General features: G+C 43.5%; 1 protein-coding gene across 4 annotated transcripts in view; it reads right to left on the reverse strand.

The window, feature by feature from the left end:
* Nucleotides 1–25,782, reverse strand: part of TEX2 (testis expressed 2) — a 98,797-nt gene that overhangs the window by 42,035 nt on the left and 30,980 nt on the right. For all 4 annotated transcript variants that reach the window (XM_032429368.1, XM_032429366.1, XM_032429367.1 and 1 more), the window contains exon 2: nucleotides 15,090–16,728. In XM_032429368.1, the coding sequence (XP_032285259.1) occupies nucleotides 15,090–16,703 (1,614 nt within the window). In that variant the 5' untranslated portion in view covers nucleotides 16,704–16,728. The remainder of the gene's footprint in view (nucleotides 1–15,089; nucleotides 16,729–25,782) is intronic.

Consider the following 25,782-nt stretch of genomic DNA (forward strand, 5'->3'; position numbering starts at 1 on the left):
TTGACTCAAGGATGCTCCCAAATCAGTAGAGAATTAGGTCTTCATTTTACCATGTGACAACCCTGCTGGCGTAACCATTAAAAGGTCGTCACAAAGAGTACCCTGAATGTAAGTAAAAACAGACAAACATACTTCACCATGGAGTGTGTGTGTGAAATTTATGAGACAATTATATAGTTTTATATATTTTAGTAGGGTTTTTTTTGCGTGAGTTAGGAGTAGCTCTCCCACCTCCTAATTGCATCGCTGCATCTATTAAAAATGTTAAATGAGCAAGCGAGTGGCCACAGGAAGAGGGTGTAATCTAGATGTTGCAATGATCAGAGCAATGAAATGAAAAGGGGGACAAGCAACAAAGAGACTGTGGGGCCTGAAGTGGACTGTACAGTAAGAGCACCAGTTTGGGTAGATTTATTTTGCTAAGTATATTCATGGATTTTTGAATGTTCAACCAGTCTTGCATTCTTGGGAAGATTATGCATTGGTCATGATGTGCTGAAGTTGGGTTACACCAACTCACGAGAGCTAATTCTACACATCTCTTCCTGACTCCACTGTCAGTGACCTCACACTGGTAGCTTACAATTGGCCATGGTGGGAGGGTTTCGTTTTGTTTTGTTTGTGGGAGTTTTTATACAATGGAAATCAGTGAACGGTACAAAGAGGACTTCCTCTTGATCCAGAGAACCAGTTTAACAGCACAGTACTATTATTATCCTTTTTATACATTACAGAATTTGGCTTGCTAATACTTTGTTCATTTGTCACCCTAAGTTCATAAGGTAAATTGGCCTATAGTTTTCTTGCAATATCTTTCAATATTAGCTAGGCTCATAAAATGAGTTGGGAAGTGTTCCTTCTATTTTCTGGAAGAGTTTGTGCAGAATATTTCTTCCTTAAAGGTTTGGTAAATTTGCCAAGGAAGCCATCTGGGCCTGCAGTTTTCTTTGTAGAAAGGTTTTTAACTATGAATTCAATTTCTTTAATTTCTACTGGAAATTAGGCTATCTATTTCTTCTTGAATGAGCTTTGGTAGTTTCTGTCTTATAAAGAATTTGTCTATTTCATTTAAGTGGCCCAACTTCTGGGCATAATGTTGTTTGTAATATTTCCCTATTATGCTTTTTAAGTCTGTGGAATTTAGCAATATTCTTTTAGTCCTAATATTGGTAATTTGTACTTCTAAAATAAGCACTTAATGTTATTAATTTCCCTCTAAACACTGCATCAGCTGCAATTTGTGATATGTTGTATTTTCAATTTCATTTGATTAAAATATTTTCTACTTTTCCCTGTGATTATCTTTGGACTCACAGGCCAGTGAGAAGTATGTTGTTTAATTTCCAAATGTGTGGGAATTTTCCAGATATCTCTGTTACTGATTTTTAGTTTAATTTCATGATGGTCAGAAAACATGCTTTTTATAATTTCAGTTCTTTTAAATTCATTAAGTTTTTATGGCCCAGAATATGGTGTATCTGGCGAATGTTCCATGTACACTATAAAAAATACGCATTTTCTATAAATATATTTGTCTTTTTAAACAATGTTTGTCTAAAATGTTTCAAGCAACATTTTTGCTAAAGATCTCCTGGCATATAATCCACAGTTTTCTTTTTATCCAATTTGGTTGCAGAAAATACTTTCTTACCTAAATAGGTTTACTAGGCCTAAAGTTCTAAAGGCAACTAGATTAATAAAGAATTTGAAGCAGATCTGATTTTTCTGGGCTGCTTCGGAGCCATGCTCAAAGGCCAGGTTGTATTTACTTGCAGAGCTACTAAAACCAAGAAGAATCTGTGGAGGGAGGGATGGAAGGGCTGGTGCTTAAGAATTTCTTAGGGCCAGGGAATGACAATGAGATTAAAATAGCAACTTCTATCAGTGTCATTTATGAGCCGTTTAGCTATACAGTCCCCACTAGGGATTGCTCTTCTTGAATTATTTCACTCTGAGTGTACATCTCCTGCCTAGAATAGAGACTATTTGAGGATACATGGCATGTGTGATACCCTCTGTGGGGTTCATAATTACATCTTAGCTGAGATGTTAAACCTTTTATTACTGATTCTTGAGTTATGATAATCATAATTTGATATAAGTCAAACATTTCTACAATAATATCTCCATATAAAAGATTTTTCATTTGTTTCTAGCTATGTAAAATTATAGCGGACATGTAAAAAAGTCAATAGAATTAACATGATACTGGAATTTTGGACAAAATACCCTGCGTTATAGTTGTCATCATCACCAGACTAGAAAGGCTGAAAGAAAAAAAAGATAAGCATATTATGAAGTTATTCTCAAATAACAGGACAGTCTCTGAGAAATAGAGTAATGTGAGCTGTAAAGATTTTCCCCTTTTGAAACTCCTGAGACTGCACAGGTTAACTGATTAATGAATAAGAGGCATTTGGGAATAAAAGGTTGTTTCTCTCCAATTGCTTTCGTTTTGCCTTTCCTAGTAAGTCAGAAAATGCAGAATTGTCCAAGGAAGCACTGTCCAGTGGAAATATAATATGAACCATAAATATGCATCATGAAAATACATAATTTTAAATTGTCTAGTAGCCATAATAAAAAAAGAAAAAAGCAGGTGAAATTAATTTTAACAATGTATTTTATTTAATTCAATACAGTCGACCCTTGAACAACATGGGTTTGAATTGTGCAGGTTCACTTAAACGCAGATTTTTTTTCAATTAATACAGTATACTACTATAAATGTACTTTCTCTTCCTTATGATTTTCTTAATATTTTCTTTAGCTTATTTTACTTTAAGAAATGGTATACAATACATATATTGTCCAAATATGTGTTAATCGACTGTGATTGGTAAGGCTTCCTGGCCAAAAACAGGCTATTAGTAGTTAAGTTTTGGGGGGGGTCAAAAGTTATACAGGGATTTTCAACTGCACAGGGGGTCAGTGCCCCTAACCCCCACATTGTTCAGTGGTCAACTGTATATCCAAATATTATCATTTCAACATATAACATTAACAATTATTAATTATATTTTACATTCCTTGTTTTGTACTAATTCCTCAAAATCCAGCACATATTTCACACTTAGAGCACATCTCAGTTTGAACTAGCTGCATTTCAAGGGCTCAACGGCCCTATGTGGCCAGTGGCTACTGTATTAGCACACATCCAATTCGTAGGTTCTGGCTTTTCGAACCTAGACACCTGGCTCAAGCAGAATGATCAAAATCCTCCTCTCTTCTCTTGCTGACACTTCCAGGATTCTAAATTTTATTTTATAGTAAGTAATCTCTATGCCCAACATGGGGCTCGAACTCTTGACCCCGAGATCAACAGTCATACGGTCTACCAACTGAGCCAGCCAGGCGCCCTTCTTGCTGATACTTCCAACACATGCAGTTTTATGCTGTGTTTTACTAGGTGTTTTACCAAATTACATGAGAGAAGATAATCTAAGTAATCTCCAGATGCAACATTCAATCTTAGAAATTCAAAACCAGGGGCGCCTGGGTGGCTCAGTCGTTAAGTGTCTGCCTTCGGCTCAGGTCGTGATCCCAGGGTCCTGGGATCGAGCCCCACATCGGGCTCCCTGCTCCGCGGGAAGCCTGCTTCTCCCTCTCCTACTCCCCCTGCTTGTGTTCCCTCTCTCGCTATGTCTCTCTGTGTCAAATAAATAAATAAAATCTTTAAAAAAAAAAAAAAAAAAAAAGAAATTCAAAACCACTTTAAAAAGCTAACAGGTTGGGTGCCTGGCTGGCTTAGTCAGAAGAGCATGCAACTCTTGATCTCAGGGTCGTGAGTTCAAGCCCCATGTTGGGTGTAGAGATTACTAAAAAATATATATACTTAAAAAAAAAAGCTAACATACAATCTTAAAAACTAAAGAGTAAGAATAAAGTAATCTAAGTAAAAGGCTAAAGTTTTTGAAAACTCTTACAGTTCTATAAGGTCATTAAAAGATGCTCAATTTGCAAACAAAATCACATTAAGCTTTTAGCTTATCCCTCTGTTTTTTATAGAAAAGAAGACAGGACACACAGGCACACGTGTTAGGACACAAGCACTGACTGCTTCAGCTCATCTGTTTACAGGATCACCTGGTGAAGAGCCATCGCTCTGTACTAGTCTAACAAACTGCTGGCCGGTTACTATTCCTGGTAAACTCCCTGTATCTGGTTAACAAGAGCAACCACTTCCAGTGATTCAGGGATTTGCTCTCGACCCAGCAGCCTGAGCTCCTACCCAAGCCAGAGAGCCAGCCCTCTGGAGTTTTTGCTGGGCTGCAGCCTGTGACCCCCCGCAACGTGGCCACAGTTCCAAGATGATATGTGGTCTTCCTTTGCTGACTGCTCTGGCAGATAACAAGCAGGTTACCCTCTACCACTTGCCAAACTGCAGAAATACTAGAACAACCTGCTTTAGAGGCATGTGGAGGAGAAAAGAAAGTTTCAAGTCCTACACAGTTCGGGAACAAAATGCCACACCTGCCCCGCGAGAGGACACTGGTGAGAGGCAGGGGTAGGCCTAGGAAGAGAATCTAGGAGATGCCTTTCCTCAGGAAAGGTCCAGGGGGCTCCAAGCTCCCTTATTCTGGTTCAAGGCTGGCTTGAGCCTCCTCCTCCCCATGCTCCTCTCAGAATCACCAGTGGCTGCATTCCAACACAAAGGGCCCTGTGGCTTCTCCTCCCTTTTATCTTCACATTGCCTGCTTCCTACTCAACCATTTTCTTTGTGTTCAGGAGCTACCAGAGGCTAAAGCCCATGGCTGCCAACAAATAGATACAACCCACGAATCAGGATTGCAACTGCATGTCTATTGTGGACAATCATTTGTTGGCTTTAGTGAGGCCCGACCCTTAACCATACATGACAGACTGCTGGTCAAAACACTGCAACACCCCCACAAACATCAGCAGAACTGCTGAGTCTGACACACCTGAGTTCCAATCCTGGCTTCGCCACTTGCTAACTGCCAAGTTGGATGATGCTTATCCTTAGACCCTTGGTCTTCTTGCCAGTGAGAAGGTCTAACACGGCTTATTTCCCAGCTTCATGCCTCCCCCCTCCCCACCTTACCCTCTGCTCCAGCCGTGATGAATTTCTCCATGCTAACAGTACTTTACTGAGGTACAATTTGCATATATACTAAAAGGAATAAATCTTACCCGTAAGATTTTTAAGACATTAATATTTGTAATAATAGCTGACATCTGAGCTCATATTATGATCCAGGCACTTCAGGTGCATTAGCTACTTCTGCCAATTACCCAAAATTTTCTAAGTGAGCAAAACAGTGAGAGAGGTTAAGTGATTTGCCTAAAGAGGGGTTTAAAAAAAAAAAAAAGTGGCCCAGAGAGTGGCAAATCCAGGACTTAAGCCAAGTCTACCTGACTTCGAGGCCCAGGCTCCTACCTCCCCTCCATGGCATGGCCCACCTTCGGTCCGGCTAGTCATCCCCCACGTCATGGCAAAGATGACACTTCTCCCTGGGAGCCTCTCTGATCACCTAGGCTCTGTTCTCTATTACCTTCCTCCTATCACTGTATCTGTTAACTGCCTGGTCTACTTGAGTACAAACACAAGACAATCAGAGTTGTAACAAATGTTCACTGACTGAATACATGAATGTAGCCTAATTCAGATGGCACCCATGAGGATTACATGAAATCTGTATGTAAAGCACAAGTGAGCAGGACAAGCTGGTGTGCCCTTCACGGCCTGTAAATATTGCTCTACCTGCATAAGCAGAGAGAAGCACAGAAGGAGCTGAGATTCTATTAAGTGCAGAGACTGGCAGAGGTTACTTTGAAGTAGAAGGCTTGGTCACTGTTCCCAAGAAGAAAACCAAGTTATAACTGCACAAAATAGCACAGAACAAGAGAATAAGTAACCTCAGGAAGAATCTTAGGAGTAAAAGATGTTCAAGCTTTTCAGGACAGAAACTGAATTAGCCACTTCTCTGTAACAGAGAGAGGTAGGTGTTGTGACTGGTGCTCAGCTTTCTTGACTCCCATGCAAGGCTCCTTCCAGAACATTACAAGCTTTGATAGGAAACCTTGAGAGACTCACAGGGGCTGCACTTGACCTGCATCAGTCAGGCATCCAGGATGCTGATGGCCATTGGGAGGCTCGGGCCAAGAGGTAACCACCAGGCATGATTCTCCTGCTTCTGTCCCCTAATGCACCCTACTGACCCCAAACCACGCAGGCTACCCTTGCAGAAAGTGATCTCCCAATGCAAACCCCATTGCCTTTTGATACCATCAATCAGCCAACTTTTTCCCGCAGCTTGACCAACCCCTTGGATTCAGCTGCAAACGGAATTTCCAGACCTAAGCAGTCAAATATCAGATCTTGAGAGCATGCAGCAACTTCAAGGCCTTCCCCCCACAGTTTCCCATATAGTGCCCAGCTGTCCACTGCTCAGCTGTTCTACAGTTCTTAACCCTCCATTTCTTACCAAGTAAGATGTTTCTCCAATTTTATTTTGTTATGGGACATAGGAGTGGGGATAAAGAGATATAGTATATAGTTAGCAACTCATTCCATTTCAACAGCTCAACTAAAAACTCAGAGATGCTCTCAACCCACACTAAAGCAGCTCAGACAAGCCTTGTTTCTTTCAGAGGCTGGAGCTGTTAAAATGGAGACAGTGCATGCACCGGGGGACAATGACCACAGTCAGCTGGCCTGCAGCTGCCTGGCCCACAGACTGGTCCTGTGATCCTGTCTGTAAAAGGTCAGGGGTTTCTCTTCAATTCTCCACTGGACTTAGAAGCCATGTCTGGCTGAAAGTATAAACCACAATCTATAAAGGGACTCATTTAATACTTGGAAAGATTAAAAGCTGCAATTAACCTTTTGCAAAATAATAAAGTCTGGAAGAACTACTACTGTGTTCACTTTCAGTTACGGTGCCAGCCAGGAGGTCAAGACCAATGCTCTCTCTCGGTCAGCTTGACGCTGTGCTGACCAGTGCAATGCGCCAGCCCTCTGGCCTGAGGAAGCGATGGGGCTTTCTCTATCTGTCTTCAGTGTTGTGGGGCTGACATCGTGCTGTCACATGGCTGTGCTGGCATTTGAGGCTGCCTGTCACTCAGCTCCCGGGCATCATTCCTTCATCTAGCCTATCAGGGAAGGAACAAATCCTAAACATAAGGACAGAGCCAGGGCCCGAGGCCCCTCCTGCTGAAAATCCTCTCTGAAGCCCATAAAAAAGCTTGGGGACTTTTCTTTTGTCCCCCAAACTAAAGCATAAGCAAGATTTTTCTCTTTGCAGGTTTCGACCCTTTTTGATGGATTAATGGTTTAGAACTGGATCATCAGTTAAAACATGATCTCACAGATCATGGACTTAGAGACTATGGCAGGAACAGTCTACTTAAATTTACAGAACTTTAGATACAAATTTGATTTTACCCAGAAAAGACAAAAAAACCTACAGACATACAGACTTCATACTATGAATGACAGCCTTAAGCCAACAGTCAACATTCAAAATAAACGCTACTCAAAGAAACCATCAAGAAGGAAAAAAAGTCCACTGGGGAGAGGAGCACCAGCCTCAATACCGTCCACATCCTCCAACTGACTGCTCCAAGGTCACCTTCATGTCCACACCACTAGAAGCAGTGGGGTCACAGCTAAAGCCACAGCAAAATGGCCTTTATCTCAGCTTTTCCATCCTTCAGGGCAGCATCTACCCAATTCAGGTGACCAAAGAACAGTTTTAGAATGTACTGGCAAATAGTAGGAAAAGTAAGATTGGCAAAATGTTGATAATTATTGAAGCTGAGGCTGGGCCTTGGGTACATGGGGTTTCATTATACTATTCTCTTGTATATACTAGACATTTTCTACAATAAACTGAACACTGAAACATCTCACCTGGTATTTCTCAAGCAACAAAGGACACTAGGAAATAGCCATATTTATAAAAGCCATCCATAAAAACTCAAGTGACCCATTATGGGAGTAGTATATTTTCAGTTCAGTATAATGTAGAAAGAAATGTTTTATTTCTTATTGTATTGGGGGTTATAAGACACCAACAAAAAAGCAACCCAAGTCTCTTTTGGCTGTAATGGGGCTGTTCTCTCCTTAAGATTTGCACACTCTAATTTCTTAAAAGAAAGAATTGTATGAAATTGAGATTAAATTTACAAGTTTGAATTTCTTCTCAAAATTTATGTTTTCCTCACAAAATCATTTTTACATGTCAAAACCAAAGCCTGTATTTAGGGACTGCAATGATTTAAAAAATCTATCCCTGGGGCGCCTGGGTGGCTCAGTCGTTAAGTGTCTGCCTTCGGCTCAGGTCATGATCCTAGGGTCCTGGGATCGAGTCCCGTATCGGGCTCCCTGCTCGGCGGGAAGACTGCTTCACCCTCTCCCACTCCCCCTGCTTGTGTTGCCTCTCGCTGTCCGTCAAATAAATAAATAAAAATCTTTAAAAAAATAAAAATAAATAAAAAATCCATCCCTCTTACTAAAAATCTAAATGTGATATAACCTAAGGAAAAAAGGTTCTCTAAAATTCATTTCTATTAGTCTTGCAGTGGTGGAAACATAATTTTAGTTGACCTTCTTGGGCCATATCTTTTTTTTTTTTAAGATTTTATTTATTTATTTAACGGAGAGATACAGAGAGCCAGAGAGCACAAGCGGGGTGGAGGGGAGGGAATGGCAGAGGGAGAAGGAAAAGCAGTCTCCCCACCGAGAAAGGAGCCTGATGCGGGGCTCAAGCCCAGGGTCCTGGGATCATGACCTGAGCCAAAGGCAGATGCTTAACCGACTGAGCCACCCAGGTACCCATGGGCCATATCTTTTAAAAAGAGACAGACTTTTTTTACGTTTGCATTAAAATAATTTTAGAAAAAATTAAAAAAAAAAAAAAGAGAGATCATCACTCCGGAAACCAACATTCTACTGTTGTGTTCTACGGGGTGGTTTGTAAGTCTGAGATAAAGAATTTACCCATGAATATAATTTAAAACTGCGTGAGTCATACACTCAAACATACATCTAAGAACCTTATGAAATCTTCAGGAAGCTTATCATTACAGACATGTGGAAACATCAGTGTACAGGAATGGCACTGAATTAAGTACACTCCTAGTCAAGTGACAAGTACATTCTTTTTTAAGATTTTATTTATTTATTTGTCAGAGAGAGCGAGTGCACAAGCAGGGGGAGTGGCAGGCAGAGGGGGAGGCAAGCTTCCCGTGGAGCAGGGAGCCCGATGCGGGGCTCAATCCCAGGACCCCGGGATCATGACCTGAGCCGAAGGCAGACGCTTAACCGACTGAGCCACCCAGGCTTCCTGTGACAAGTACATTCTTAGAGAAGAAGCATCCAACTTGTTAAGAATGCTCAGCAAAAACAAACATCCCAAATGCAATTCTCCTGATGCCCAAACCCACTCTTTCCCAGGGTCCCCAGCTAGGGTATCTAGCTAGTCACCCAAAATAAAACCCCCAGGTTACCACACAGGGGTTGTTGCTCAAAATGAAGCCTTGGGACTCTGCAGCACACATGACGCTCTGCCTTGGGCTAACATACCCAGACTGCCAAGCTTTCAGTCAAATTAGTGTCTCCTAGCATTTTGATCTCTCCCCGGGCTCTCACGAGTTCGACTTGTCACTTGGTGTCTGTGTAGCCACCCTTCTCCTATTTGCTGCTTCTCATCAGCAGCATGAATGTATGAAATCATAATGTATGAATTCCCAAACATTAAGAACGAGCAGGCTTTGGAGGAGGTTCTAAGAGCTGTTCTGTGGACTTGGTGACAACTCTTTGGCCTTCCAGAGGTTTTGACTGCTTCCGTCCCAGACGAGAGAGCTGCTGACTGGCAGGGTCGAGTGAGAGATGGTGGAGGGTCATGAGGCCTAATCAGCCACATATCAGTTTTTGAGAACAGCTAGTACTTGGCTGCTAACAGTCTTTGTGACTCTCCAACCCATATACTCACCCCTGCAGAAGTGTCATTTTGTTTTTTAAATACTTTGTTTATTCATTTGAGAGAGACAGAGAAAGTGAGCGAGAGCACGGGCAGGGAGGTCAGAAGGAGAGGGAGAAGCAGACGCCCCGCTGAGCAGGAAGCCCGACCCGAGGCTTGATCCCAGGACCCCGGGATCATGACCTGAGCCAAAGGCAGGCACTTAACCTACTGAGCCACCCAGGTGCCCCTGTAACGGGGTCATTTTTAAATACAAATGTCCACAGTGTGGATGGAACAGTAAAATCACCTGGATAAAGTACAAAAGAGCTTTACTTTTCTCCTCCCTTTCATCTTCATGTGAAGTCTCACTGAAGAAAAACTGCAATGCTTTCTGAATTGTTTATGGAGCCAATTTAGGACTCAGACTCTCAGTCCTGGACCCATCACTGAGAACTTACATGGCTCCGAAGTTTAAAGACACACAGTCTCCTAAAATAGTCCTGGAGTACTAACCCTCCTGCCTGTCTGGTTCATGGGGCTCCCAGAGAGTCTACTGAGGGCACGAGGTACGTAGGATCACTGTCAATGCTGGGCCTCTATACTAGAGATCTTTATCACAGGCAGGTTTTATAACCCATGTCTGTGAATTTTTTTTTTAAAGTTTCCATGCCTGCCCTCAAGAACTGCACCATTACATCCTCCACAGAAAATAATTCAAAACAGCTAATTCCCTAAATCAAGCCTATTTTCAAAAAGGGGCTTTTCCGACCCTAGGAACAGGTTCACAGATCTGTTTTATAAAGAAACCAAGGCCCATCTCCTGCATCACTCTTAAAGCCATAAATCTAGAGAGCAGAAATCTAGAACTTGCCACTATCCCCATTTCTCTAATGCTCTACTTGGCAGATGCCAGCAGTCTTTTCTCCCTTTGAATTCAGGAGGCCAGCGCTGTAGGAGTGCAGGTAAGAGAAGAGCAGACTTGCTGCCAGAGATTTCTAAGTAGTAATCAAGTTCCGAATCCTGTCAAAGATGGACCATCTTGGCTTTTCCACTGCAGTGGGAAAAGAAAAACCTCTCCATAATCTGTACTTTTTGGTAATTACTTTTTGTCTTCTCAAAAGACCACCCCTCTCAACCCAACTAAATTTTTTCCTTAAGTATCAGGGATTTCTTTTAAAAAGCAACTTCATTAGGAGATGACAGGGTCAATACTGCCTCACCACCTACATTTCCCGATAAAGCCTCATTCATTCATTCACTCATTCATCATCCATCCATCTACCCACCTATTCATCCAATAAGTACTTATCATGTGCCCATTATGTGCCACGTGCTGAGGACACAACGATGAACACGATGGACATGGCCTGTGCATTCATGAAGCCTATGGTGGACTGGAGGAGATAGGCGATAAATATACATATAACTAGGGCTCTTATAAGTACTATGAAAGTGAGGCAGAGAAGGCGAGCTGTGCCTCAGACTTTGGGCACCCCTTTCTACAGTGTATAGCTGTTGCTGGGAAGAAGTTGCCCAGCCAAGTCCCAGATTCCCTAGGACACCTGACATTTTGGAGGACCCATGTGACTAGCTCACAATGGAATGTGAGTAGAAGTAATGCGTGTCACTTCCAGGTCCAGGCATTATCAGAAGGCAGGCCTTCTTTTGCTTTCTCACTCTCCTTCTGCCAGCTGGATGCAAAAAACTCTAATACCCTAGGCAGGGGTCAAGAAATTGAGCCTGAGGCCTGTTTCTATAAATGGGCCACACCCATTTATTTACACATTGTCTGTGGCTGCTTTCCTGCTACAATAAAGAGTTCAGTGATTGCAACAGAAACTATATGACCCACAAGCATAAAATATTTACTATCTGGCCTTTTAAGAAAGTTTGCTGAGCCACAAGACAGAAGGAACTTGGGCCCCTGCATCAACACGTGGGCATGGCCACCCACCCACCAGGAATACCCAAACAGGACTGTTCCACAGGCAAGAAACAAACTTGTAATTTGTTACAATAGCTAGTGTTATCCTACTCTTACAGAAAGTAAAGCCAATGTCCAATGAGAAAATGTAACACAAAATAGATGCTTAAAGATAGACTCCATTATGCTTTCCTTTTCTTATCACAACATTTGAGTCCTAAATTTAATGTCAACACTGCTAAATGTTTAAAGTGTCATATTTTTTAAACGGTTCTCCAGAGTATGATCTCCAACTCAGTAAAATTAATTAAGCCCAAAGAACATTTGCATTTGAAATTTTTGGCTTACAATATACAACCTACCCTTCTAATCTGTAGTAGTGTTCCTTTTATAAAATAAAGAAAGTATTTAGCCAGGTTTCTTTTTTTTTTTTTTAAGATTTTATTTGACAGAGAGAGACACAGCAAGAGAGGGAACACAAGCAGGGGGAGTGGGAGAGAGAGAAGCAGGCTTCCCGCTGAGCAGGGAGCCCAGCGTGGGGCTCAATCCCAGGAACCTGGGATCATGACCTGAGCCGAAGGCAGGCGCTTAACGACTGAGCCACCCAGGCGCCCCTTTAGCCAGGTTTCTAAAAACAGCCCAGTACACTAAACAGAAGACTCCAGGCTAAGATACAACTTTTCCTGAACAGTAATGAAGCCACCCTAAACAAGTCAAGTGCTCGAACCAGTTTAAACTGAATGTCACGGGGCGCCTGGGTGGCTCAGCTGGTTAAGCAGCTGCCTTCGGCTCAGGTCATGATCCCAGAGTCCTGGGATCGAGTCCCGCATCGGGCTCCTTGCTCAGCGGGGAGCCTGCTTCTCCCTCTCCCTCTACTGCTCCCCCTGCTTGTGCTCTCTGTCAAATAAATAAAATCTTTAAAAAAAAATTAAAAAAAAAACTGAATGTCACGATTGTTAGGCATCGGAGTAACATAGAAGTACCATTTTTCTTTGCTAAAGTTATACTAACTGACTTACAGCGCATGTAACTCAGGCAGTCACAGCACCACCCTATAAAAAGCATAGCAACCATAATGAGTCACTCTTACTCCACTTCATATATTAATACTAAGCTTAAGTGTGTCATATCCTCAAGACTCAGCACCAGCTTCTCTTAAAAAAGAAAGTCCCATAACTAACATACTGCCATGGGAAAGAAAGAAAAAAAAAATCAAATACATGATTCATTAAGTCAAAACAAAAAGAGTGAGCATGCACACGTGTGGTGTATATACACTCGCAGAAATTTAAAAAAAGAACCAAGATATATAACAAAATCGTTAATCCCTTCCCACTAGTATGATAAAAAAAATAATTTTTTTCTTTGGGTTTCCTGTGTTTTTTAAAAATTGTCTGCCTGGGTGGCTCAGTCGTTGAGCGTCTGCCTTCAGCTCAGGTCATGATCTCAGGGTCCTGGGATTGAGCCAGGCATCGGGCTCTCTGCTAGGCAGGAAGCCTGCTTCTCCCTCTCCCACTCCCCCTGCTTGTGTTCCCTCTCTCACCATGTCTCTCTCTCTGTCAAATAAATAAATAAAATCTTTAAAAAAAAAATAAGCAAAACCAAAAAAACATTGTCCATGTATTTCTTTCTAATAAGATAAAGTTTATGAAACTAGAAAACAAATAGTATTTTGGACCCTTAGAGCGTTCTTCCCTTGTTTTGCTTTTTTGTTTTTGTTTCTATTTTTTTGCAATAGAAAGAGATGCTGCCACTTTTTTAAGCATTCTTATTTAAACAGAGGGGAGAAAAACCCTATTAAAAGAGAAATGAAACCAGCTTTGAACTACCAAAAAAAACCCTAAAACCAAACCAAAACAACAAACCCAGAAAACAAGTGTTGGCAAGGATATGGAGAAATTAGAACTCTTGTGCTCTGTTAGCAGGAAGGTGAAATGGTACAGCCACTGTGGAAAACAGTACGGCAGTTCCTCGAAAAATTAAAAACAGAATTACCATCGGATCCAACAGTCCCACTTTGGGGTATATACCCAAAAGAACTGAAAACAAGATCTCAAAGAGATATCTATACACCCATGTTCATAGCAGCATTATTCAGCATAACTAAAACGTGGAAGCCACCCAAGTGTCCACTGCTGGATGAATGGATAAGGAAAATGGGAGTATATACACACAATGGAATTATTATTCGGCCTTAAAAGAAAAGGAAATTCTGACTAATTCTGATTATGCTAAGTAAAATAAGCCAGTCACAAAAAGACAAATACTGTCTGATTCCACTTATATGACACTCGGAGTATTCAAAATCAAAAAGACCGAGTGGAACTATGGTTGCTGGGGTCTGGAGGGAGGGAAGAAACGAGGAGTGACTGTTCAGCAGGTACGGAGCTTCTGGGGTACAAGGGACAGACGGTAGTGATGAGGGCACAACAATGTGAATGTACTTCATGCCACTGAACTGTACACTTTAAAATGGTTAAGATGGTCAATTGTATGTTATCTGCATCTTACCACAATTAAAAAATCATATGTATATATATAAAACGTGTATATGTGCCTATGACTTACAAACTAAGCTACAGCTGTTAAGTTTATATCTCGTATATTTTGAGACATACACAAAACACAGCAGCTTTTTAAATATACAAAAATAAATGTGAATGGAAGTTCTAATATTTTCTTCTAGCACCCTAACAGATCATCCCAGCACCCTCAGGGGGGGCCCAAATCCCGAGACTGTTGCACACTGGGAAGTGAGGTCTCTTTCTCCAGCCCGCATCTTACGATGCACAAAGGAAGGAGGAGTGCCAACAAGGCCAACCATGACACCAATCTGCCTTCTCTTCCTCCTTTCCTCCGCTGGCATTCCAGGAGCGCTGAACCCTCCTCCAGGGTGTCAAGAATACGCAATCCTAGCAGACTCAGCTATAACAAATCCTCAGCAAGTAGCAAATCCCTGGAAAGTTTAGAGAGAGACTGAAATACGAACTGGACGTAAATGCTACTCTCTAGCACCATGGAGATCCTTGAAAAACTTGGTGAATTGCTAAAACGTGAACTAGAATGAGGTTTCCCAGAGAAGTCTCTTGCTTGGCCGGAGAATGAAGAGATCTCAAAGGCTTAAAAACACTGCTTGTGTGAAAACCCATGGCAATCAACTAAAAAAATGAAGTTGGATCTACAAATCAGGCTGTATGGGAGACAGCGCGTGCGCTCACCAGTGGCTGCAGACTTACCTTCAGTATTTCCGGTTCTTTGATATCCAGAGATCTTGTGTTCCAGTGTTGTAGGTTTTTATGTAATCTGTGGTATTTATGAGCACTTGGTGGTGTAAAAAACCAAATCATGCAAACCGCAGTCATGAATCCAAGACCAACTCCCAGAAAGAGTCCGCTCACATAATGGGGGAGGGGGAGGATGAGGTACCCATAGACACACATTATAAAGAAGCCCAGGGTCTTCACTGGTAATTCGGGGTGCTGCATGGCCGAGTGGGCCTCGTCCTCACTGTCAAGAGTTGGACCATCATCCGCCAGCACCTCGGGCTTGAGAGGGATATCCGGGAGCTTATCGACTGTACTCTCTACCTCTGCTTCCAAATCAAAGTCCTCACTGTACAGTTCGCAGAACTCTTCATCTTCTTTGCTCACTAAGGCAGACAAGGAACACTTCTCAAGAACCAGAGAGCTCGTCTTCAGGCCTAAGTCCTTCAGACCGCTCACCTGGGAGCTTCTCGGCTCCACCTCTCTTGAGGGCTCATCTGCGGCCCTGGGGTCACTCCCACAGCCGTCCCCCTCGGAATCACACTCCTCCTCCTTGATGCTGTAGTTGTTATTGCTTTCCAAGTGACCGTTCAGGCTGGACAGATTGGAGAGCTCTGAAGCACTTGAAGATAAGGCTTTGGGCCTGTGGCTGCCACTTTCTTCCCCCATAATTTTACTAAGGAGCTGAAAAGGCTCATATATGACTTCTGAAAGGCGTCGCTTAGTGTCTTCGATTTTAGCCTCCATCTCGGGCACTTTGAAAAAGGAGCGCGTATCGGAGGGAGAAGTCAGTGGGGAGGAAGGTGCAGTTTTGGAGTCCCCACCTGTGCTGCGTGGCTGTGTGAACTGCTTGAACAGGTGTAAGTTGAGCTTGGAGTCGGGTGGTTTACAGGACGCGGCGTCTGCCTCCTGCCGCGAGGTGTCTGTGGACAGAGACTTGACTAATGTCTTCATCAAGTGCCTGTGCCTCGAGGCGTGGGGGGGTTCTTTTGGCTCAACCTCGGTCGACAGGGACTTCACAAGGCTCATGAAGGGCTTGGTGCTGGACAGGGTAGAAGATGAGGCACTGGAGGAGAGGACAGGAGACTTGGAAGGAGAGGACAGCGGGGAGGAAGAACCGGTTTTCTGCTCAGAAAGGGATGACACACTGGGAGAGCTAGCTAAGGGGCCTAACGAAGACGACCCTGGGGACAGAGCCAATGGCACCGTACTTAATACTCGCGCTGCCGGAGGAGGGGACTCCAACAGCTTTACCGTGTTCTCGGAGACAGGCAAAATGGCAGGGGACACGGACAGTCCATCTGCCAGGATGGGCTGGGCGGCAGGGCCAGAGGAGTCATGGCCACCCTGGGGTTCGAGATAGAGGTCTTCCTTGGCTTCGAGCGCTGTTACAATGCTTTGGTCGTCCAGCCCCTCCTCAAGGTACTCCCTGAACTCCTCCTCTTCCTCCTCCTCCTCCTCCCCGGATGCCGAGAAGTGAATGGCGATAGTGTCTCGGGACACGGACCTCTGCACGTGCACTCTGGGGGCTGATGGTTTTGGCATGTCAATGGTTTTCTCGGCATGGCGACCATTCAGACTTGTCATCGCCGGCTTCTCGAGGGCTCAGGCTCTGCGGAAAGAGCAAGGAAACCGGAAGTCAGAGAGCCGTTTCCGCACAGGAGAGGCTATCGAGTGCACACTGGAGCACAGATGAAGCTCCCTTCCAAATGGTGATTATGCTTTTACTTGGCAGATGGCCACTGTTTCTCACCTGAGCGGGTTTGATGGTTTAATTTTCACCAGATAAATCCCAGTTAGGCATTCTCTTTTATGAGCAAGCTACAAACCGGTATTACAAAGGCCATACGATCTGTCTGACTTCACAACAGCTGAGTAATTGTTTCCTCCCTCTTAACTGGCTCGTTTCTACCAGCCATTCTATATTTCAACACTTGAAATACCTGCACAATAGAGGTTACCAGCATTACCTCAGAAGTCCAACGGAATAGAATGCAGCAGCCTGGGGATTTTGAGAATCTTAGAACAAAAACTTCACCACTGTTTGCCAGCTATAAAAAGCCAACTCAGGATGATTACTGCTTCCAGTGCTATTTTCCCAGCAATCCTAACAAATATTCGGCTTGCTTCTCCCACCAGGACTCATACTATCTTGCCACGGCGAAGGAGCAGCAAAGTCTCCAAGGGCGGAAAGGGAAATCTCTAGATGAATTGCTATCACCCTGTTGGCTCCTTTATTCCCCAAATGGCAGAGTACTTAGGTAGCCATGAAGACATGGTCATATTCTGGGACTTCAGGATAAAGGAAACATTTTAAACTGAACCCAAGATTCAGAGGGCAGGAAAATTAAGTCTCAATGCTGTAACCCATCACCAACCAAGAACTCCGTTAAGGGCTATGGTGAGAGACGTGGAAGCTATGCTTTCTGCCCTTCTGGAACTCAGCAGCCAGCTGGGGAGAAGACAGACACCTGAAAAGCTGGGCAGCAAAACAGAAGACACCAAGCCGACCCTGCAGTATCTAGTACATTACCTCTCTCCCTATTCACTAAAGGCCTATTTACTGGATACCACACACCATGACAGACCCTACAAAATGGAAATTAACACCATAATCTGGAAAGAAACCCTATCAAAGGAGCTAAAACACACTTGAGGAATGAACTTCAGGTGTTCTGAGGAAGCTAAGACCAGTGTGGGAAGGAGGATACCTGCTCAGCCTCTTAAACCGATGGGGAAGGGGCGCCTGGCTGGCTTGGTCAATAGAGCATGTGACTCTTAATCTCAGGGTCATGAGTTCAGGTCCCAGGCTCTAGGCATGGAGCCTACTTCAAATAAAAAAAAAATTAAATTAAATTAAATAATAAATGGATGGGCAGGTTGTGGCAGAAGGGGCATGATGGGAAAGAAGCGAAAAGGTGTAAGATGAACATGGGCATGATGTGTCCTGCCAAATGGGCCTTTACCTCCAGGAGGGTGGGTGCGTGCTGGGGAGCAGGGGGAGACCAGAAGTACAGGAGCGGCATCCTGGGGAGTGCAAGCGCAGCCTTGGGCGCTGCTGGTATATACATGCTGGCAGGCAAATAGAGCCCCTGGCACTTGCTCTTTTTCCAGCTGACTCTGTGGGACCTTGAACAAGCCAAAACTTCTCTGGTTCTCAGAATCTTCATCTGTAAAATGGAGGATCACGAGTTCTTTCCAAATCTAAAATCCTACACGTTTATAGATGATTGTATACAACCCAACATAATACACTTATACAAGTAATCTACGAGAGGTGATCAATGTTACGTTGCTTGCTTGTTTCTTTAGTTTGAAGAACTCCTATATTTGAGTCTTCTGTCAAATATTCATGTGCAGAACGCTGGCACCTGATACTACCAACAAGAGAAAAAGTAAACCTTTGGTGGGGGCGTGGGTGGCAGTGATCCTGCGTCACTAGAACAGAAAATACCCCAATGATGACAAGAACGACCACTCAAGGGCACAGTCACAAGGTGACACATCTGTAACTGCACATTTTTAGCATCAATACTTAAGAGAAGTTATGTTCATAGAAACTTTCCAACAGAGTTTTGCCCATGCTCACCGTGACCCTCAGGCTCTCCTATCCCCAACAGATTCAGGAAAAGGGAATGATCTTTATGGGCAGACAAAGCAATTTAAATCCAGGAGCTGAGGGCAAGTTAAAAAGACACACAGCCTCAGGTCCAGGACAATCCTTCCCGGTTATCTTTAAACCAACAGGTTTGTAAGCTTAGTAAGAAGAAAAATACCAAGTGCAACACGTTTTTCATTTAACTGTCACCTAGTTTTATAAGTGTAATTTAAGAAGCAAATTATAGAGGTAATTTAAAAAGAAAAGTTTGATACTTGATAATTCTCAGTAGGCTGAAAAATAAACTTCATTTAAATTGCTTTAATAACAGGGCACCTGGGTGGCTCAGTCAGTTAAGCGTCCCATGCTTCGGCTCAGGTCGTGATCTCAGGGTCGTGAGATCAAGCCCTGTGTCGGGCTCCCCACTCAGTGCAGAGTCTGCTTGAGATTCTTTCTCCCTCTCCATCTGCTCCTCCTGCTAGTTCTCTCTCGCGTGCACGCTCTCAAATAAATAAATAAAATCTTTAAATTGTTTTAATAACATAAAGGATGACCTGTAAGGCTCTGCTGTTCTGAGGCTGTTTCACGGGTAGCGGTGGCTACAAGTTAAAATGACTGCGGGCACAGGGGTAAGACAGAGCACGATTTGGGCGCTGAACAGCGTTGAGTCAGTCCTCTGGGGAGCAAGGCAAGAGTGGAGAGGCCTGTCTATCGTTGAGGGTGGGATGGCCTGGGAATCCGCAGGCAAAGTCCCGTCCAGGCAGCAGCCAAAGGGAGAAAAGAGAAAACAGTAGTGTATCCAGGAGCCTGCGGTACAACGAGCAAGCACCTGCCCAGGAAGGACCACCACTGGGGCCTCCTTGCCCAATCCTCCTCCACACAGTCGGGCCCCCTGACTTGCCAGTTGAAGGGGCCTCTGCTCCTCTCCGATCAGACTGTCTCAAGGCCTACGTCAGCCAGTAGGGCCCAAGCTGGACCCACGGAGAGCTGGGTGCCAGGGAGCCAGCTAAGGGCAGGCAGTCTGGCTTACCATCCAGTGTCTTTCTCCAGGGCTCAGGGAGTAGCCGCAGAGATCCAGCATAAACTCCCCCGCATCCGCACTGACCGAAGCCTTGCTCTACTTCACCAGATTGGGGTTTTTTGTAGGCTTATTTTTATGTTTGTGTTTTATCTATTTTACCTGATAAAATATGATAAAACATTGATAAAACCTGCCCTGTGAGGCCACAGCAGCACTACTACTGTTAAATAGAAGAAAATCTCAGGGCCCTGTTTGCCCATCTGCAAAATGAGGGGATTAGATTGAAGAAAAGCTGCTTCTAGGACCAAAATTGCTAGATAATTGAATGTGGTGGAACCAGAGTCAATGGTTTGGGTTCTAGACAACCCATCAAGTGGGTCACTGCCTCCTCCCGGGCTACTGCAAGCTCCCTCCTCTCTGTCCTCCCGTGGCTGGCTGCTGGGGCCAGCAAAACTGACCCTCCCCCAGGAAGATAACATGGTTTGTCCAAGGCCACGGCACTGACCGAGAAGGGGGAAGGGAGGGACAGTCAGACATGGGCTTTTGACACTGATGTCCTGATGCCTTTTTCACCACACAGGCTGCCTCCTCCAGCATTGTCACCCACGTGCTTTATGACTGCTTTGTCCTGGACCTGGTACCCACCCCCTGTGCTCCCTCACGGACAGCTCTCCCAGGGACTAAAAGCTCAGTTCTCAGCCACCAGCCTGTGACCAGCTGTGTGGAGAAATTAAGAGTCATCTCATCATCCTCCTGACAATCTAGCATCCTAAAAAAGTAACTAGCTCCTGCCCTCTACTCCAACTCAATTATAACGGGGCTCCAAACAAGGAGACCACCTTATCAAGCCCTCAGGAACTGAAAGGCCAGAGAAGGAAATTTCCTTCCCAACAGGTCTCCTTCTTCCAAAGCCACCAGCAGATCACAGGACCCTGGGCTTTGACACTGGCTCCTGAGTCCTGCGGGGGGAGGGCCTATAGCTCATGTGGCCACAGAGGAGGATTTCCTGCCAGAGGTGTGCGTTTAAGCAAAAGTCTGATTTGGTCACGAGCCAAATGGGGTTAAAGATTAATCACGTCCAGCCCCAGAACGGATGGGGGTAGCAGAGGCGTCTGGGAAGGTGAGTTCTATTATCAGGCCCACCATTCTGCTGAAAATAACTAACACTGAATTCGATATTAAAAAGAAAAAAAAATCTTCTGGAAAGCACTCAAGCTTTACAACTGGGAAAGGAATAACCAGGCTGAGGCTAAGGCAAACAGGAACCCAGAGAAGAGCTCTAGAGAAGCCACTTTAGCCCTCAAGACATTGAGTGATTCTGGCAAACCAGAACTTTAATTTTAATGATCTCCTGAGCAGAAATCCAAGTTCAGGGCTGGCCGAGGTAGAGCACTAACTGAAGGCCCTTCCACAATGAGCTGGAACTCCAAAGGGCTACATCTACTCAGCAACGAGTGAACAAGAGACAAACGGGCCCTCTTAGATTTGAGAACTTTGAGGACATTACACTAAGCCAAGTACGCCAGTCATAAAAAGACAAATACCGAATGATTCCACTTACCTGAGGTATCTCAAGTAGTCAAATTCAAATAAAAAGAACACAGAATGGCAGTTACTGAGGGTTGGGAAAGGGGGGGAATGGGGAGTTGTTTAGTGGGTCCACATTTTCAGTTTTATATGATGAAAAAGTTCTGGGGATTGGTTGCATAACAATGTGGATATACTTAATTAACACTTCTGGATTGTACACCCAAAAACAGTGAAGGTGGTAAATATTATGCTATGCATATTTTACCATAAATTCAAACTAAAAAATATTTTAAAAAATATTCATTCAAAACTTAACAATGAAATAATAAAATACTTTGAGCTACTTATCATGCCAATGAAAACAATTCTACTCAAAAAGCTCTCATTGTGCTTCAGCCTTTGCCATGTGGTTACATTCTAAGGTAACAAATGTAATTGTATTTATGCTCTCATACTTCTTGGAGGTCAAAAAAAAAAAAGCTATTTAGAGCCCAGTGCTCCCCGAACCTTAGCCTTGGTCAGGTAGGTTTCAGGGAAAAAGGACATTTCAAACTGTTCTGCTGATGGGTCTTTCCTAAGATCCTGACTGCAATTCTCCATTAAAGTTCCTATGCCTTGTAGAGATGGCCATTGCTCTCATTAAGACTGAGAAAGCCTCCTCTCTCTATAAATAAATAAAGGGCGCCTGGGTGGCTCAGTCCATTAAGTGTGTGACTCTTGATTTTAGCTCAGGTCATGATCTCAGGGTTGTGAGACTGAGCCCCAAATCAGGCTCCGCAATGAGTGTGGAGCCTGTTGAAGATTCTCTCTCTCTCTCTGCCCCTCCCCCTCCTCAGGCACAGGCTTGTGCTCGCTCTCTAAATAAATAAAATAAATAAATAAGACTGAGAAAGCCTCAAAGAAGGGCTTCTCTCCCTAGCATTTATGCTGGATTTTATTCTATCCAGTCTAAAAACAAGGAATAAATCAATGCCTCAGCTCCCATCTAACCTGAACTCATAAAAAACAAAGACCTTAAACAGGAAGCCAGGAGCCAACTGCCCTCCCTATCATGAAGTCCATAAGGCTCTCAAACTTAGTACAGTCAAGGTTAGAATATGAAACATCCATAAAATTTATTTTATTTCTAGTCACTCAAAAAGGTTATCATCATTAATTAGCCATGAAAAACCAATCAACAATAAATCAGACTACATAATGAAAAATGAAAAGCTATTTCAAGACTCAATGTTGGCATTTATTAACTCATATAATAACCTCCCTGAATTCTGGTGATTTTTTTTTCGGGGGGGGAACTAATTTTCTAATAAAAATTGTCCTTCTACCTCCAGCTGTCTTTGAAACAATTCAATCCTGGTGTCCTACAGAGCCATAAAAAAGAGAAAAGAGTTCCTTCCAGGTCACTCACTTATCAGCAATTCATCCACTTGGTCCTCCCACATTAAAACAAATAGTGAGGGGAGCCTGGGTGGCTCAGTCAGTTGAGCGTCCAACTCTGTATTTCAGCTCAGGTCATGATCTCAGGGTCCTGAGATTGAGCCCCATTGGGCTCCATGCTCGGCGGGGAGTCTGCTTGGGATTCTCTCTCTTTCTCCCTCTTCCTGTGCCTCTCCCCCTGCTCACACACACACACACACACACACACACACACACTCTTTCTAAAATAATAAATAAATCTTTAAAAAAAACAACAGTGATGTGGCCATTATTATTACCATCATTACTATTAATTTCTAAATCACATACTAGATTAGAGGAAGCACCGGAGGAGGGAAAAAGAAGAGGACGGAAGCAAGGAGGGAAGAGAACAATTTTGACTGAAAACTGAACTAGTCTCCAGATAAAGAGCACACAGTAATATAGCAGATCTTAGGAGGCAAGCCTGTCTGGAATATGCCTCATTTCTCAGAAGCATCACTAATCCTTCAAGATCATTATTAAAATGCTTTGTCTTTGTAAAATTCCGCCTGTTGGATATTTGCTGCCTCTGAACAAACTTGCACTTGGACGTATGATGTGTGAGTACCACCTGCTACCATGGGTTGTGTCAGTCAATAGTTTTAATTCAAAAACTTCTCTTAGCAGGGGAAAAGAGGCAAGCTGCACTGTGTGGCAGAGAATGGTTTAATACCTCTTATCTGTGCATTTTTTAATAGGATTTGGTTTTATAAAAAATAGGGAAGAGGCCTTAAGACTGCAGAGGAAACAGCTGAATCTGGTCAAACCGGCCATAATAGGAAGGTCTGACTGAGCCTAAAAATTTCAAGTGCCTTCGAGTAGCTGTCTCTTGATTCATTTTTTTTTTTTAAGATTTTATTTATTTATCTGACACAGAGAGAGAGAGATAGCAAGAGAGAGAGAAAGAGAGAAAGAGCACAAGCAGGGGGAGCGGCAGGCAGAGGGAGAAGAAGCAGGCTTCCTGCATGAGCAGGGACCCCGATGCGGGGCTCGATCCCAGGACTCTGGAATCATGACCTGAGCTGAAGGCAGTGGTTTAACCAACTGAGCCACCCAGGCGCCCCTCTTGATTCATTTAAATTCAATGAAGCGGCTGAGAATTGCCAGCAGCCATTCTAATCTGTTAATACTCCGCCTCGCCAACAAAAATCAATATTGACATTACAGATAATGAACTAGCTCTGGCCTTAGTTTCATTTAAAAAAAGAAAAGAAAGAGGAAAGTACTTCCAGCACCGACAACGGCTCCCAAGGCACCTCGACTATCAGAAACTCAGAATGCCTTTCCCATTAGTTATTAGGTTCCAAGACCCACACCCCAAAAAGTCTCTTCCAACCCACGTCCACCCTCTTCGGCCAATGCATGGACCTTCTTCCTGCCACAAAGAAGGCCCACCTGGGAAGAGGGCCGTATCCGTGGAGGAAAAAGGTGTTCAAATGCATCTACACAGTTAGAATTTTGCTTTATAGACTGCTAGCTGGTCCCAATAATAAAATCCAAGTTCAGTTCATAGTAACCCCTTCAAAACCAGTCACACCTCCAGCACAACCGCACAAGGCCTACGGACATGAAAAGAATATTGCAGATATGAAACATCAGCGCACGGCAAGGCACCTGAGGTGGGAACAAGTCAGAACAAGAGGGTGGCTAAACAGCTGGGTTAGCTACAGCTGAGGGGCTGCGCTGGGGGGCAGGGGAGGAAGGTTAATATCTGAGTTGAGGGGCAGGGAATCAACTGTTCAAAGCCTTAAAAGGCTAAGCGTTTGGATTTATATTTAAATCTTAGGAAACAGAACCCCTGTAGGTTCTTCAGAAATTTGAAAACTGGGTGTAGATGTTTTTGCTCAGGTGAGTGAATGCCTGGAACCCAGGAGACTGGTGCTGGAAATCTGGAAGGAGGGTGAGACAAGAGTTGTTGGTGGCTATGGTCACCACATAAACATGTTTCAACAGCTGATGTTCATGGGGTCAAATGTTAACAACAAGCAAATCTGGGAAAGAGTACATAGTGCTCCTTTTTCAGTTTTTATTTTTGCAACCATTTTAAATTTTGAAATAATTTCCAAGTTGAAAAAACAAAAAAGGCAGTGCTCCTTGCCCTTGTTTGGCTTTGGATCTGTTGTCAAACGTTGCTCCCTCCCACCTCCCTCTGGCTCTACCTGTCAGAATGATCATGGCCAGCTACAAGTACTAACAGGAAGGAGCCTGAGTTTTACCATAACTTGAACTTTTTAAAACTTTATTATGAAATATTAGAGGCTTGCAGTAAGTTGCAAAAGTAATACAAAGAAATGCCGTGTACCTTTCACCAATCATTCTTTAAATTTTATTTTTATTATTTTATTATTATTTTTTAAAGATTTTATTTATTTGAGAGAGAGCATGTGAGAGCAAGAGAGAGCAGGAGCAGGGGGAGGGGTAGAGGCAGAGGGAGAAGCAGACTCCCCACTGAGCAGGGAGCCCGCTGAGGGGCTTCATCTCAGGACCCCAGGATCATAACCTAAGCCAAAGGCAGATGCTTAACCAAATGAGCTACCCAAGTGCCCCTCATTCCTTAAATTTTAAAGCCAAATCAATCCCAAGTAGTTAAGAAATCAGGTTTTAACTATACACCACTAATTCATCCCTGTAATAAAAATGCATTCCACCTGACAGTGAAACTTCCCCTTATAAGGACTTTCTGATAGTCTTTCTTAAGGTCTTAAATGATCAAGTTTAGAAGGTATCATCAACAGGTAATTCCCAATACATCCATCAACAGATACATAAACAGGCAATTCACCCAAAAGCTCGAATGGCCAGTACACAAACAAACAAAAGAAGCTCAACTCACTAAAAACATCAGCTGGGAAACAAATCAGTGAAACAATTTTGGTCATCAAATGCCATCATTCCATCATTAAAATATAATGCGGGATGCTGTCAACAGCACATTGAGACAAACCCACTACTGCACTAATGGTTGGAACATAACTGGTTAAGAACTTTTCAGAAACCAATTTTGCAGTAGGTTCCTCAATAATGTTCATTCCAGGGTCGCCTGGATGGCTCAGCCGGTT

Source organism: Phoca vitulina, unplaced genomic scaffold (genome assembly GCF_004348235.1).
Source record: "Phoca vitulina isolate PV1807 unplaced genomic scaffold, GSC_HSeal_1.0 scaffold41, whole genome shotgun sequence".
Lineage (NCBI taxonomy): Eukaryota > Metazoa > Chordata > Mammalia > Carnivora > Phocidae > Phoca > Phoca vitulina.